Genomic DNA, 16,062 nt, shown 5'->3' with positions numbered 1-16,062 from the left:
GTGAACCAGGAGATTTCGGAACCAACTAACTAAAATAAGCGGCTAAACAAATAAATAAATAAATAAAAAATAATTAAATCCTTTTGGCTAGGCCTACTTCTGTGTCTTTCAGAAACGTAATAATAAAGTGATAAATGTTGGATAAAGGTTTTCCTTGCTATGTAAAATTCTGTTTTGACCATTTTGAGTGACTGAAAAAGCGATTTCTAGATAGTTTGTGCAATGAAATAAAATGTGCTACAGTTTCCAAGTGACTAATGATGACAATTCCCTTTTGGATGTTTCCCTGAAGAAAAATTAAGCCCTGTGTGTCCTATTCTTAATCTTGTGATCAATAGGCTACTATCCTCTCTCTGACTCCTGCATTATGTCTTTCCGATCTCTACTTCTGGCTGTAGGCTATCTAAATGTCTCACTTTATCATGATCCTCCCAATACTCCCTGTGGTGTAGCCTACTGGCCCCCAGGGAAGGACTTGGAAAATATAATAAGAGGTGGTATGTCCTCCCCAGCTGCATTAAAGCAGGCCAGGACTGACGCACGGTCTCTTGTGCCGGGGGCCTGGAGAAAGGGGTGTTTTGTCTCCCGCTGTGCCATCACCTTGCTCCTGCTTTTCTCCATGTTAAACTCGGTTTTAGAATATACTTTTATTGTCCCGAAGGAAATTTGTCTTGGACTACATTGCTGCTAACATAAAAGTAACAAACATACACATATGATAACCTGCATACACATACACATACACATGCACACATACCTACACATAACATGCAGAAAATAAATTAATAAGTAAAATAAGATAAAAAGACAAACAGACAACCACCATGTTGGACCATCCTTAACCTTATTGCACAACACCTTTGGCCTTAGAAGCATTCAGAACTCTGACTGAAGTTGGGAAAAGTGAATTTTTAAAATGGTTAAGCCTGCAGTGGGGCACTCTATAGTGTTTGCCTGGTGGTAAAAGTTTGTATTCAGAGTGGAGAACATGTGCTTCATCAGACAAGGTTCTCTGAGCATGTCTGAGCACAGACTGCTCATAGATAGTCTGCAGGGGCAGCTTTTCTGACCTCCCCATCACTTTCATTGCTGTCTGTACCAGACGAGCAATTCTTGATTTTAAATGGACTGAGAGGTTACCATACCAAACAGTCATCCCATACCTAAGAATGCTTTCCAGAATGGACTGATAAAATAAAAACATTACTTTCTGATTGACCCCAAACACCCTGAGCCTGCGCAGGAAGTACAACCTTTGCTGCAGACGAGAACACAGATAATCAACATGGGCTTGCCAACTGAAAAGGTTATCAAAATGAATACCTAGATATGTGTACAAATTATCTTGGCTGATTTTTACACCATGGATGCTATTGGGTGTGGTCCCCAATGAACTTTGGGTCCAGCACCATTTCCTCTGTTTTCTTTACATTAATAGTGAGGTGATTTCTGTCACACCACTTGGCAAAAGATTGCACCTCCTTAAATGCCGCAGGTTCTGTGTGCTGATACAACAAGCTCAAAATTGCAGTGTCATCAGAAAATGTAAAGATAAAATTGCCAGGATAGCTGTGAGAACAGTCATTTGTGTACAGTGTAAAGAGCACTGGTGAGCTGACACAGCCTTGAGGTGCTCCTGTAGGCCTACTAATAGACTTAGTATCAGAGAATGTACTATTAATTCTTACATTCTGAAGTCTGTTAGTTAAGAAAGAATGGAACCATCTAATGATGTGGGGACTTACATTCATGTGGTTCATTTTATTTATCAGTATGTGAGGTTGCAATGAATTAAAAGCAGAACCGAAGTCAATAAATAAGATACGGGCATAGGCCGCAGGATTCTCGAGGTGCTTAAGGGCAAAGTGAGTGATGCCAGCAATAGCGTCATCTGTGCCTCTCCCTTGCCTGTAGGCAAATTGAAATAGGTCTAAAGCAGGGGTGACCTCCCTTTGCAACAGTGGACACCATATATTTTTCAAAGCACTTCATTACAATTCAGGTAAGTGCAACCGGTCTGTAATCATTATTTTCTATAGGGCAGGGTTTCTTTGGGATAGGAATAATAGTGGATTTTTTCCAGAGGGCTGGGACAACATGTGAATCTGCTGAGCTCTGAAAGATGGGGCACCAGGCCGGAGTGAGCTCTTCTGCAAATGTTTTTAAGAGAAGAGCTGAGATGCCGTCAGGGCCTGTAGCTTTCCTTTTGCACACCCGACTAAACAGTGACTGGATTTTAAGTGGGTCAACTACCAACCCAGTTATACCTGTGCTGGTTGCCGCAGTTATACCTGTGCTGGTTTATTCCTCAGCCCATGCTCATTCATTGGCTCTGACATCCACTAGCTTTGTGATGTTGTCATGGAGTAAGGATTCCAGTGGCACCCTGTGAAGCTCTGGTGAACTCCATTGGGGGTTAAGGCAATGCTGGAAAATAATGATGGCCACACAAAAGATTGACAGTTTGGGCACAATTTGGACATTTTCACTTGGGGGTGGGCTCGCTTTTGTTGCCATGGATTAAACATGGCTATGTCTTTAGTTGTCTTGAGGGGACAGCAAATTTACACAAATGTATACAAGCTGTACACCCAACACTTTACATGGTATAGAAATGTGAAGGGTGTATTTACTTTTGGGAGATATGTATACTGCATGTACACTACTGGTCAAAAGTTTGGGATCACTTAGAAATTTCCATCGCAGCAGTTTTCAGATTATGTAGCCTACTTACACAGTAAATCATTTCAAAAGGTATTCTCGACCCTCAAACCATTCATCCAGTGTTCCAAAGGTATTCTTTTCACTGATCTCATACAATTTGAATAGGCTAACTGGGGAAAAAAGATAAACATTTTTGCAATTATGCAAGCATGTAATGTAATCTGAAAACTGCTACCCTAGTGGTAGTTTTGCTGTCTGTTCTGGACTCAAAAACCACTAAAGTGCAGACAAGGCCACAGAAAGATTAACCTCTCTGGAGTGGCCACATGTCACACTCACACATTATTCCAGAAGATCTTCAACTCTGAGGTTTGGGCATGTGGCACAGAAGCAACTCAAAGTTTGCACAAAGCAGACCCAAGAACACAAGACTTTTGATAACCTGTGAGCTTGCCCAAGGTGTCAGTTTAGTTACATGTAACTGAAGCGTTAAGTGTCCATTCACTATGGAAGCTGACTGTCTGGTAGGACAGAGATGTAGGTTATGTCTTCTGTTTGACCAAAATTGGAAGAGAAATGCAACGTTGGAACTGCTGCAAAACCTGTTTGTTGATGGCTTGTCAATGAGTCATATTTTTTTACTCATCAGATATGGCACTTGCATTGCCAGTCACTGTTCAGCAAAATTACACAAGCTAAGAGGAACTGAATAAGTGTTTACCAAACATCTTTGTCTCTTATTGGCCCACTGAACAGTGGACATAACCCTCCCTCTCTCACCAGTAGGGATAAAAAGATCCATGCCGAGATATCGGATACAGACTGATTGATGAGCTAGTACATTGAAATAATTCAAGGAAGTCTTATCTGAAAGAATGGTAAGTGTTAATGAGCTACTGAAACACATCTTGGAACGGATGGGTTAGTTTATAAAATCCATTGTACAATTGTATTGTAGGGTTGATATTTATTGTAGTTGTAAATATTATGTTGGTATTCCAAGATATAGGCTAAACAAAATATGGACCAGATTCATTGAGTGTTCTGAAAAAGTTCAAGACTCACTTCAAGTTTACGGTCTAGTAGGCTACCTATTGCCTTTTATATCCTGTTGGCTTTAAAGGGCAGAAGTTTCTTTAGCAAACGTGTTGTGCTCTGTTAAGAAATCTGTACAGTACGTGTCCTGCTCATGCTGCGTGTGTGTTATGTGCTCTGTAAAGAGATCTGTGTCCTGCTGATCATGTCTGCGTGTGTGTTATGTGCTCTGTAAAGAGATGTCCTGCTGATCATGTCTGCGTGTGTGTTGTGTTCTCTGTAAAGAGATGTCCTGCTGATCATGTCTGCGTGTGTGTTGTGTTCTCTGTAAAGAGATGTCCTGCTGATCATGTCTGCGTGTGTGTTGTGTTCTCTGTAGAGAGATGTCCTGCTGATCATGTCTGCGTGTGTGTTGTGTTCTCTGTAGAGAGATGTCCTGCTGATCATGTCTGCGTGTGTGTTGTGTTCTCTGTAAAGAGATGTCCTGCTGATCATGTCTGCGTGTGTGTTGTGTTCTCTGTAGAGAGATGTCCTGCTGATCATGTCTGCGTGTGTGTTGTGTTCTCTGTAGAGAGATCTGTGTCCTGCTGAATATGTGTGTGTGTGTGTGTGTGTTATACTGTATGTTCTGTAAAGAGATCTGTGTCCTGCTGAATATGTGTGTGTGTGTGTGTGTGTGTGTGTGTGTGTGTGTGTGTGTTATGTGCTCTGTAAAGAGATCTGTGTCCTGCTGAATATGTGTGTGTGTGTGTGTGTGTGTGTGTGTGTGTGTGTGCTCTGTAAAGAGATCTGTAGGTGTCCTGCTGATGCTGTGTGCACTGGCTGCACTGGCTCATTCCTACTGTTGGCACGTGGACTACATCCAAGGAGGTAAAGACCAATGTATTATTTCGGCAATGTGTCAACACAGTTCATTGTCTAATGAAAACATAAAGTTACAACACAAAATATGTAGAATATTAGTGAATATCACCTGTCAAGGTGTCAATAATTGGGGGCGACTTGTTTTTGTTAAAAATATTCATTTCTTTATGCAATTTTACTTCCCTTCAAGGTTGGATATTTCCTTATTGTTAGCTTTAGGGTACAATAAATATGAAAACACCCTAGAAGTACTGTAAAGGGAGTAACATTACACTGAAAATAGCTTAGGCCTCAAAGGGTAAAGAATGTTAATGCATAAACGTATTGTTTCTTATCTGGTGGGTAGGAAGTCATTAACCTCATTAACCTCCTCACGGACCCTTTGGTAACTTGTTAACCAATTGTTAAGATGTCAAGTCCGGTGTTGCTCAGGAGTTAATTTGTTTTGTGTAGACAAATGTGAGGATGAAGTTGATAAAACCATCCATACTATTGGAACAACATGGACAAACAGCAGATGTCACCAGTGTATCTGCAGTTCTGGTTCGATGAGTTGCTGTGACCAGTAAGTATTCAGTAAACCTTCCCAGAGACAAAGCAAAACATACACCAACAGAGGCATAATAACCAATGAAGTAATCGATATAGTAATAACCATCCAAAGCAATTATTATTTTATTGATCATGAATTTAGTGTTTAATGTGTTTCTGTGTATGTCTTCTCTTTTTTTTCAGAATGGGAAGAGTAATAGATTTACCTGCTGACTGTGAGGTGGTGTATGACTGGAAGCAATGCAACTTTAGAGTTGTTGAAAAGAATGATAAAATTACTCCTTGCCGTGAGGCCGGGTCCATCACAGCAGTTGGGAAGTGATCCCTTTTTTATGAATGAAAGCATTCCATAAGTCATTAAAAAGAACATTTAAGCATCTAATGCTGTGTACAGTGTCTTTAATACCACATATCATTTAATCAATTAAAAAGAATGTCAGCTTGTATAGCATTCAGCTTCTTTGATACATTGAACATTTTACCAATGTGTAGAGAATTATATTTTTAGTTAATTTGACAAATATGTGTTGTAAACAGACCTGAATATAAGATCTCACTGTTTATACTGTTGTACAGTGGGAGTGAGCAGTTATCCAACTTGTCCTTGAACCAGGGACTACATTTATAGAAATATTGGGCTATGGTTTATAAATAAGGGGGCACTGGGGTAGGTAAATGTTTAGAAAGTGTTATAGACAGCACGGGAAGAGAATCACATTGACTGCAAAGGTTTAGAGCGTCTTCAACATTATTGGACAGAACAGGGCATCTGTGGTAAATATTGAAATAGCGAGAAACTGCTATACATAAAAGGAATAGGTTCACCTAGAATATTACCAAGTTCGTGAGCTAGTAGCAGAGTTGTGGCATGGCACACACAAAGAGAGATATACAAATGGCTAACTGTATGTTATATGGTAAACCATAAACTTCAATGGAACTCATATTGATTAAACCAAATAAATTTAGATATATAGATACTGTAGATAGATAGATACTGTAGATAGACAGATATAGAGAGAAGAGCAGGGTAGGAGATAGAAGAGAAACAAGAAAGAATTCATCCCAAGGCTCGTTGGCAGCTCAATTGCCAGGCTGGTTTTCTGCCTGTGAGGCACTGCCAGCTAAGCTGCATGATTCTCCCCAGTAGAAACTCAAAGTGCATAGCCAGGCAGAGAAGGATAGTCTAAATTGCGTCAACAAAGACCTTGTCCTCTTTATGGTCTCTGTGTCTGTATGGATAAGGTGGATGGTGTCCATTTGGTGACATCGTCTTGGGCAGTATGTAGTATCGAAGCCACAAAAGAAAGTCTACACTCAAAGAGCCATGTACACCTCATAATGGCAAAATGTATTTATAAATGTGTAATAATATGTAACAATGTGTAAATGTAACTTCTTTGTACAGGCTGTGTGCAAAAATAGATAGTTCACGATGCTGTTGTTGGTCTAATAGTGGCTCTCTCGTTCTCCACTTCTGAAATACAATGAATAATCTTCCGGAAGACTATCTGACAAACTCAGCCCATCCACCAAGCTTACGGTGGCTGTGTTTGATAGCAGCAGGATCTCAAGTGTTTTGGCATTCCTCAGTTCACTTTTGAACTATATGTACATAACTAGTTGAGGGAACCGTGTTTAGTTTACTGTACATGTCCAGACAGTTCTGTTTGGAAGACTGTTTGACGCTAGATTTGAGTTGCTTCCAGCACCATGCCTCGAGCTTTGTGCCCTGTGCATGGACAGTAGCCTAACAGACCTTTTCACTATAGTTTTCCAAAAATGTCTGTTGCAAAATATCATTAGGAAACAGTTTACCTTAACAGGTCCAACGTGTTTTTTATCTAATGGAAAAGCGTATCCTAATACACAGTGATCTTCAGACCAAATGAATATCCTGCAGACAGTAAATGCAAAGCTCTGTGTGACCGGAAGCAAAGCATCCAGCAGTTTAAAAAGACAACACTGCACAGTGCAGTTGGGAAATAACAAGTTTCTGCAAAGTGCAGGAGTGTATTATGTAACATGGTTGAGAGGATGCAGGCCACTGTGTCACAGGCCATCTTCACTGGCCATCTTCTACAAATAAGATGTACTGTAGACTTAGGAGTAACTTGCTCAAGAACATGAACGTTCTGTTTTAGAGGGTTTGTTAGTGAACATGCGGAATCATGAGATCTGTGTCATTGTGTCACTGCCATGGCGACCATATCTCCTTGTACAAGTCCTTTCAGCTTCCTGTACTGATCAGATATGAAACCACAGCATCCTCATATACTGTAGATGCCACATCTCGCAATCCTCGGGCCTGCAGACCAATGCATCCAGCTGTAGAACTCTGCTGACTGAAGCATCCATCTGCAATTGAGCACATCTCAATGTCAAACACATAAGAAATGGTATGCCATGAACTGATATTAAACACATCTCATCCAAACATACTCTTTGTTCCTGACAGCAAATAGCCAACTCCGTATTGGTGACCTCAGTCATCTGAATCTAAAATCAAAGAAAATCAGGCACATGCCTTCAAAGTTGTTTTGAACTCTTTGCAACACAACATTTGAAGTTAAACTTGTCACTCAGTTATTTGTGTGGATGGGTGGACAACAGCAAGCAGCACACCAGAGTACCCCTTTTTGCCTGATTGCTACAGTACAGTATATCCATAAAAACTCAATGCACAACTTCTCTGTGTGTGACAGTTTGCAGCTCTCAGGCATAAGTAACGTATTTGCGCTGCAACACCATTGGCTCAATCCCACATTCCCATTTGTTATAAGACAACACCCCAGGGAAAGTAATCATGCACTTCTTATATCTATTTTTTAGATATCGTATTGCACAATGATGTCCAATTCATACACACTACCACCAATGTTTTTGGACGTTTTGCGAATGTGCTGTGATGCACAAGATTGATCGTATAGTGCTTTCCAATGATTGATCATGTAGTGCTTCCTATTGGGGCATCAGAAGCGTGTTTGTTCTATCCAGAGGCTGCCACCATCGTGCCCCTGTGCAAGGAAAGTATTCTCAAATACGTTTGCATTTCTAACCTACCTTTGGTTAAAAAAAATGTGAAATGTAATGCCATGTGTGGTAACACTTTATTTTAATGTGTCGCTATTACAGTGTATCTATCTAATTAGGTACAGTGGTACAACCTGTGTAACAACATGTACTATCAGGTACTATCATTGTACTTGCATTATGTATTTGTGGGTACCTACATATAGTTGTTACATTGTAATACTGAGTGCTTTTACAAAACTTTGACAATTTGCCTACATTTCTCATCAGAGGCAAAGGGCTGACCTGAGACCTGCTGGATGGGGTAAATCTAGTCATGATAGACTTGATATACAAACCATTCTTAGGTCCAGTCAGCTCAGTAACTGGTATACTTAACAGGTTTATTCCACTGTATCAAAAGTAATAAAGGTGTTGCAGTGCAGCTGTTACATGTACACTGAGGACAATGAGGCCTTGACTTGAGCTAAGAATATAACAACTATAAGTAGGTACTAACAAATACATAATGCAAGTACAATGTTAGTACATGCTAGTGCATGTTGTAACACAGGTTGTACCACTGTACCTAATTAGGTACACTGTAACAGCGAAACATTAAAATAAAGTGTTACCGCTAATTATACATGGTTTCTGCACATTTCATATTACTATTATGCAGTGAGTAAACTAGAACATTGTTTATATTCCATAATGGTTTGTATTATTATTTTGTTGATCAGCACTCCATCCAGGATCTGATGGTTAACATACAAATTCTCCTGATGAATTCATTCCAGCAAGGGGAGGAGCAGATCCGCCTCTTCATTTCAAGACACTGTTTGAAAACCCGACCACACAGTCACCCATCAGATAAGAAATACAAAGCTTGCTTCACCAAATATGGTATGTCATTTCATTTCAAAATACCTACAGTACTTAAAATGTTCATTCATGATCATAGAACAGGGCTTTTGGCTCTTGTCGATAGCCTTTTCTCAATTTTACTTTACTTTACAGCACACTGATCAGTCAGATATATAACAGCTTGTATTTTGTTTTTTGTGTGATTTAATTAAATTAATTTGTATTAGTGCACAGTGATTTCCAGAGCATTGGCTGTGTTGTGTATAACCACAGCACAGTGCTTTACACTAAATGCACATAAATGGACCACAACTGTGTATAACCTAGCTTATTTAACACTACTTTACAATGATTCAGAATCAGACATCAAGACAGAAAACATGCATCCCCATGTATAGCCCGCCCCAATAGCTCATAAGATATTTTGCAAATCAATGTGTAAACCTTGGTTAATTAGAGTATTTTAGACAGTATCTTCAGTATCAAATATACTGAGGCTCTGCTTTTGTGTGTATGCTCCCCTTAAGGCCAGCGCCCACGGGACGCAGCGTTCTGGTCTCGGCTTGACGCGCAGGATTTTAGAATAGTTTTCTATCTCTGTGCGGCTCCTGCGCGGCAGTCGGACGTTTCCAGTGGGCGTTGCTCCATTGAAAACAATGGAGTTCTAATTTGTATATTGTCGCGACGCGTCATGTCCGTGTCCGGTGGGCGCTGGGCTTAACTCACACAAATGAAAGAGCAAACTCAAGGTCCAGGCTCATGTAAACATGTCCACTTGTAGTGTCTCAACAGCCCGTTTCAGTCCCCCGTGTGCCCTTTTCTGTTACCCTTTCATTCAGAGCTGACCTGCATTAGAAGTTGATTCTGTCACAGAGTATGTTACAGTTAGAAGTTAGCATTGCATTTCTATTTTAAGATTCTAAAATGTATAGTTCCGGCTCTTGATTGTGATTGGCTGAATCGCCAAACCGCTTGCGGGTAGTGCCCAACAATGCTCCTTACTCTGCTGTACGATATTTGGTGCATTACATGAAGTTTAACTTCAATCACCATCCGTGAACGGTTTTCCACGCTTTATTATCTCTCGGGTTGCAACAAAATTTCTCCAGAAGTAGGCTACTGCAATCACACTTTTTCTCTCAAGCCTTTTTCAGACAGGTTAAAATATTATGTCATATTACAAACAGGAAATTACATCATCCAGGCATTTTGAAAATCCATGGGTAGACCAAAGGTGTGTGCCCTCTTGCATTTGTGATATTTTTTAGAATTGTTCTTTGTTAACCGAGTCCGTCAAGCTAAACCACTCAACCCTGTTACCCATATTTTAAGAATAACATTGAATAATTCAAATTTTTATTTTCTAAATTTGTACAACTACATTGGTCCTTGACCTTGGCAAATAGCTAAATCAACCAGCTAGCCTTTGTTCATTAGCTAGAGGCTGTATTAGCACTGGTTTCGCAACCCTGTTACTGAAATTAAATAACATGCTATTATCATAGTTAGCAGGGTGTTTGTGGATATGTTTAGTTAAATAATAAAAATGAATTTATTTGTATAATTTCATATATTTGGACAAGAATTTACTTTATATTATAAAAATATTTACATATTTTACACATTTAAAATAAATAGCCGGAATCTCTACGTTTCTTCTGTTAGAACAGCATCATTACTGCATAGTGTGGCACATGTTCAGATCCAATCACATCTCAAAATAAACTAATTTTGGCCACAGCCGTGGCGCGACTGGCTGGGGCACCTGCACCGCACGCCGGCGACCTGGGTTCGATTCCCGCCCCGTGGTCCTTTCCGGATCCCACCCCAGTTCTCTCTCCCTCTCGCTTCCTGTCATACTCTCTACTGTCCTGTCCAATTAAAGGCATAAAAAGCCCCAAAAAATAATCTTTAAAAAAAAAAAAAAAACTAATTTTGGTAAGATTGTTGTGATTATTTGCAAGATATAGGCCTAATATGTTATTAGTAACAGGGTTGCGTGGACATACACATAGCAAATAAAACATATGTGGTGGAAAAGGTACCATCGATGGCTGAGCTTGACAAATCATATAATTTAGTAGTTTATGACCCATATTTCTTAAATATTCAACATACCATGTTAAAATTGAAGATTTATTTTTAAGAAGTGTAAATGCCAAAATGTCCTCTAATTATGGAATGTCCCAACTATGTCCCAAATGGTCACGTATCGGATGAGTTTTGTGTTGTAGCTGATGTTTTCTAACGAAAAAGTCCAAAATTTGGCTTCTAGAGCTCCAATGAAGCACTTCTTATTTTCAAAAAGATTTAGGACAGGCCTGCCCGCAACATCGGAGGTTGTTTTCGGTTTGAGATCCAGTGAGTGTCACCCTCCACTTTTTTTTAAGTTGCAGTAACAATATATATATATATACAGTGGGTATAGTAAGTTTTCACACCCATGCTAAAGTTGACTAAAAAGAGGAATATAAAATCATCTTTTGAGAATTGATTGTAATGCCTTAATTCAAAAAATGAGCAAAAATCAAACCGCTAAGTACACTAATTTTCTTTGTGATTGAAGAATGTATCGTAAATAGATAAATGTTCTTCCTTAAATACAGGTTGCATAAGTATTCAACCCCTATGTTAAATTCCCATAGGAGCAGGAGGATTTTTTATATGTTTTTATTTTTAAAGGCCAGCTATTTCATGGATCCAGGATATTATGCATCCTGATAAAGTTCCCTTGGCCTTTGAAATTAAAATAGCCCCACATCATCACATACCCTTCACCATAGATAGAGATTGGCATGATGCTTTTTCCAGTTAGCCTATTAGCCTGTTTGATTTGCATTGAGCTCAATGAGCATCAAACAGGCTAATTGGCTAACTGTAAAAAGCACCATGCCAATCTCTAGCTATGGTGAAGGGTATGTGATGATGTGGGGCTATTTTAATTCCAAAGGCCAAGGGAACTTCATCAGGATGCATAATATCCTGGATCCATGAAATAGCTGGCCTTTAAAAATAAAAACATATAAAAAATCCTCCTGCTCCTATGGGAATTTAACATAGGGGTTGAATACTTATGCAACCTGTATTTAAGGAAGAACATTTATCTATTTACGATACATTCTTCAATCACAAAGAAAATTAGTGTCCTCAACGGTTTTATTTTTACTCATTTTTTTGAATTAAGGCATTACAATCAATTCTCAAAAGATGATTTTATATTCCTCTTTTTAGTCAACTTTAGCATGGGTGTGAATACTTACTATACCCACTGTATATATATATATATAAAACAAATACTATATAGTATTATACTAGATATGTTAGCAAATTGGACCAGATAGAGTTTGCTTCACTGGTTTGACTTTGCTGGTGATAACGTCATCACACAATCAAGACATAAGGTAAAACACAACTGATGGGCTTTGAGGGCAAGCGACTGGTAGCGACAAGTCTGCAGGGAGCCCTAGTCGTTTGAACTACGGCTCGCCGCAACTAGCAAAAATGTGTTTTTGTGTTTCAGATGTACGTTAGGCCTAATGCACTTCGACCTGTACAGACGATTTTGAAAAATGATGTACCATTCTTGGGTCAAGTTCAACGCATTATATTTCACTCTCTGCTCCCGTTGGTGACCTGCACTTGAGCAAGAATACTTTAGAAGGCCCTCAGCAATGCTTTGTAGTTGTTATTATTCTCTTAAATATTATTATTTTTTTTAATTTAGCCTTTACTTAAAACTGATCATTCTAGACAAAACCAGACAAAATCATCTGCTAAGAGGTATAAATATAATACTACAAGGATCCTATTACTAATAATAAGGTGCAGTCACAGCTGTTCCCTGTCCCAGCGTCCCTGTCCTTATCCCCATGTTTATTGAGTTATGGTTTTTGTTTCACTTGTTTTTGTTCTCACATTTCACTTCGCTTCTCTCAGTCCCCTTTCCTCCGCTTGGAGTAGCGAAAGAAAATAAAAGTAATTCCTGTTTATCAAAGCTCTCTGTTTCTATCCATGTATTTGGGTCACCTGCAATACATTGTTTCTCCACCATGCTATACAAAAATACCCCCTCTCCCTAAGTACACTTATCATAACCTTATCAAATGACATTTGGCCAGAGTACAGCAAATGAAGTTGTAGCACGAAGGCTCAAAGTCCTGAAATGACAGAATAGCTGCTTCAACAAGCCTACTCTCACCTGGATAAAATAGACAGCACTGTGCAGATCATGTTATTTGATCTCTTCATTCCCACACACAATCCTGCCAACAGTGGTTCGCTGACAGAGGCTCCTGGACTAGAAAACTAAAGTGAATGGGTGGTTAGAAGCATGTCATGAGAGCTGCAGAAAACAAGCAAAGTGTTGCTGTTTCTTCAATATATGCAGCAAGACATTTATATATTACCTTCCTATGGGAGTCACTCAGTACAGTTTTTTGTTTGTTTGTTTGGGCTGCAGCATCACAGCCACCAACGCATCAAAAAGGCTTGTTTTGTGCTGGGACCTCTTACAGATGGTTGTTGAAAGAAGGATGTTGTACAAACTGTACTCCCCTCTGTGGCCTACTGGCCGGAGTAGGCCTACCTTCAGTCTGAGGCTCCTTCAGCTTCACTAAAAGTAGTGTTATAGCAAATAATGGCCACCTACCTCTCACCCTGTATTAGTACTACCCTGACAAGAGGCGATACATGCAATGCACTTTCTAGCAACAATGAAAATGATTAACTCAGCACTTTTGTTTTTGCCTTTTGCCTCATTTATCATGTATTGAATTTCCCCTTGGGGATCATAAAGTATCTATCTATCTATCTATCTATCTATCTATCTATCTATCTATCAGCTGAACTCAAAGATCTAATGGTGCGTTTTATTATCCATCCGTCTCAGAGGTCCAAGGAGAAACACAGGATGTTGCCTAGTGACACACACTAACACGTCCCCTTTACTCTGATGGTGAACTTGCCTGCCCTGCTCAGTTGAATTCAGAGGAGACAAGGTTTCTGATACAGATTCCAAAATGGCAGCGCTCCGTGAGACTTGTAAATATGAACTGTTTTCATTGTTTGTGGACTGCTTTGGATGTTTAAATGAGGATTTCAATCACTCATATTACTGTAATAGGCTACCTACATGTAACAGGTGCTAGTTAGCTATGCTGTAGAACGTTAGTAAACCTCACTCCCCGACGCTTCAAGATCGCTGCTGGTAGTGCTGTGCGATATGGACAAAAAGTTATCACGATAACGATATATATCCCGATATAGAATTTCTACTTAAAATTATATATTTACATCCACACATGAATGCAAATTTTTCTCATAATTTCTAAACATTTTTTTTTTAACAGTTGTGGTTGTGTACAGTAGGTGTAATTAAGTGCCTGTCACTTTAAGAAATACGTGAGAAAATAATGATGTTAAACCCAAGTAAGCCTAAATGATCTAAATGCCATAGCCTAGATTGGTTAGCAACACACATTTGAGAGATGCAAGTGAGCAAATCAACTTGATATTAGCCTATACTTGTGTGTTACAATAGCATCACTTAAACTAGCAGCAATGTCTCGCTGTTAATAGCACTGCTGTGCATACCAGTGTGTGTGAGGGGGGGGAAGACGCACAGCCACAGGCTAGCTTTTAGGGGAGACCTGCCTTGCGCGTACCGCTTCTTCAGAAGAACACAGTCATTCTTAAACGTATTGTAAAGTAGGCTTACATTAGGTGTTGTGACATTTTTAATTTCAGGGTATTGCAATACTTTCGTTGTATCGGTGCACCGTGCAACACTAGTCTTTATGCCAACGTCAAAAAAGTTTAATTTGTTTACTATTAGCTGCCTGCGTTCATTTGCCTGGCCACCCATCCCGAGTCAGTAAATTAAGTTTACGTTGCCCGCTGTGAGAAGCGGCAACGCACCTGCAGTTAAATTGTCTTAGCAGTCACAGCCACACGAGTTAAAATTACGATATAAACGGTAGAGGACTATATCGTACGATAGACATTTTTCTGTCGTACAACGATATATACCGTAGTATCGCACAGCATTAGCTGCTGGCATGAAAGCTAGTAGCCTGGGCTTTTAACTGGATTGTTAGCGCGCTCGACTCCCGATCCGAGGTGCTGCTCTCTCGCGGGTTCGAGTCCGGCCGTGTGCAGGGCTGGACCGCGGTGGTTCCACACAATGCAGGTTACATACAGTATGCCTAATATTAAATGAAGACATATTTCAAACTGGTGTTGGTAAACGTGGCTAGTACCAATGCTAATAGAAAATAAACACGACTCGGCCAGTGCTTCGCAACATGTGGCGTTTCCAACTCGAAATATAATCAGATATAATATAATCATGGGCCTTACCCTGCGATCCATGTGTATTGTAAGTCGCCCGCCCGAGTTGAAAAATGTAAATTACCCAGCTTTCTTGCGGCATTTTACGGAAGAACGCCCCCCTTTACCTTGCAAGTACCCCGAGTTGGGCTTAGCCTACGACCTATCAACAAACATGCTGCGCCCATAGACCTCTGAAGTTCGCCTACAAAAAAGCTGCCATCTTTGAGATTCGGTATCTGGCGATTTTTCCTATGGGAAAATAACATGGGGATTTTGAATTATCGCACCTGTTAAACTCACGCGGGCACGACATAGTCTTAAATAAAGACGTTTTCCTGAACACACTTTTGTCCTCTGCCTTCTTGTGCATACTGTGATCTCCGGTACGTGAAGTCGGCACACTTTGATTTTTGCTACCCCAGAGCTAACTGGCTAACTAACTTAATGGCAAGTTGCATTGCAAGTTAGCTCTGGGGTAGCGAAAATCAAAGTCTGCCGCTTTCGCATACCGGAGATCACAGATTCCTCTCGAAGGCAGAGGACAAAAGTGTGTTCAGGAAAACACCTGAATTTCCGATTTTGTCATCCCCGCGAGAGTTTAACAGGTGTGATAATTCCAAATCCCCATGTTAATTTCCCATAGGAAAAATCGTCAGATACCGTAACTCCTTATATGGGCAAAGATGGTAGCTTTTTTGTAGGCGAACTTCAGAGGTCTATAGTCGAGATGAGATGACA

At 39.9% G+C, this 16,062-nt stretch overlaps 1 protein-coding gene across 1 annotated transcript; it reads left to right on the top strand.

The window, feature by feature from the left end:
* The first annotated feature begins 3,447 nt into the window (after positions 1-3,447).
* LOC134088549 (prostate-associated microseminoprotein-like) lies at positions 3,448-5,497 on the top strand. The gene is made up of 4 exons (XM_062542551.1): positions 3,448-3,542; positions 4,485-4,569; positions 5,017-5,128; positions 5,299-5,497. The coding sequence occupies exons 1-4, from the start codon at positions 3,540-3,542 to the stop codon at positions 5,435-5,437; spliced, it is 339 nt and encodes a 112-aa protein (XP_062398535.1). The 5' UTR covers positions 3,448-3,539; the 3' UTR covers positions 5,438-5,497.
* Positions 5,498-16,062: the final 10,565 nt, after the last annotated feature.

This window comes from Sardina pilchardus, chromosome 8 (assembly GCF_963854185.1).
Source record: "Sardina pilchardus chromosome 8, fSarPil1.1, whole genome shotgun sequence".
Lineage (NCBI taxonomy): Eukaryota > Metazoa > Chordata > Actinopteri > Clupeiformes > Clupeidae > Sardina > Sardina pilchardus.
This window is presented reverse-complemented; position numbering and strand designations above follow the sequence as displayed.

Excerpts from the sequence above, each read along its gene's own strand:
- LOC134088549 (XM_062542551.1), top strand. Across the intron at positions 4,570-5,016 it reads CGTGGACTACATCCAAGGAG|ACAAATGTGAGGATGAAGTT; the intron begins GTAAAGACCAAT and ends TGTTTTGTGTAG. Across the intron at positions 5,129-5,298 it reads TCGATGAGTTGCTGTGACCA|AATGGGAAGAGTAATAGATT; the intron begins GTAAGTATTCAG and ends CTTTTTTTTCAG.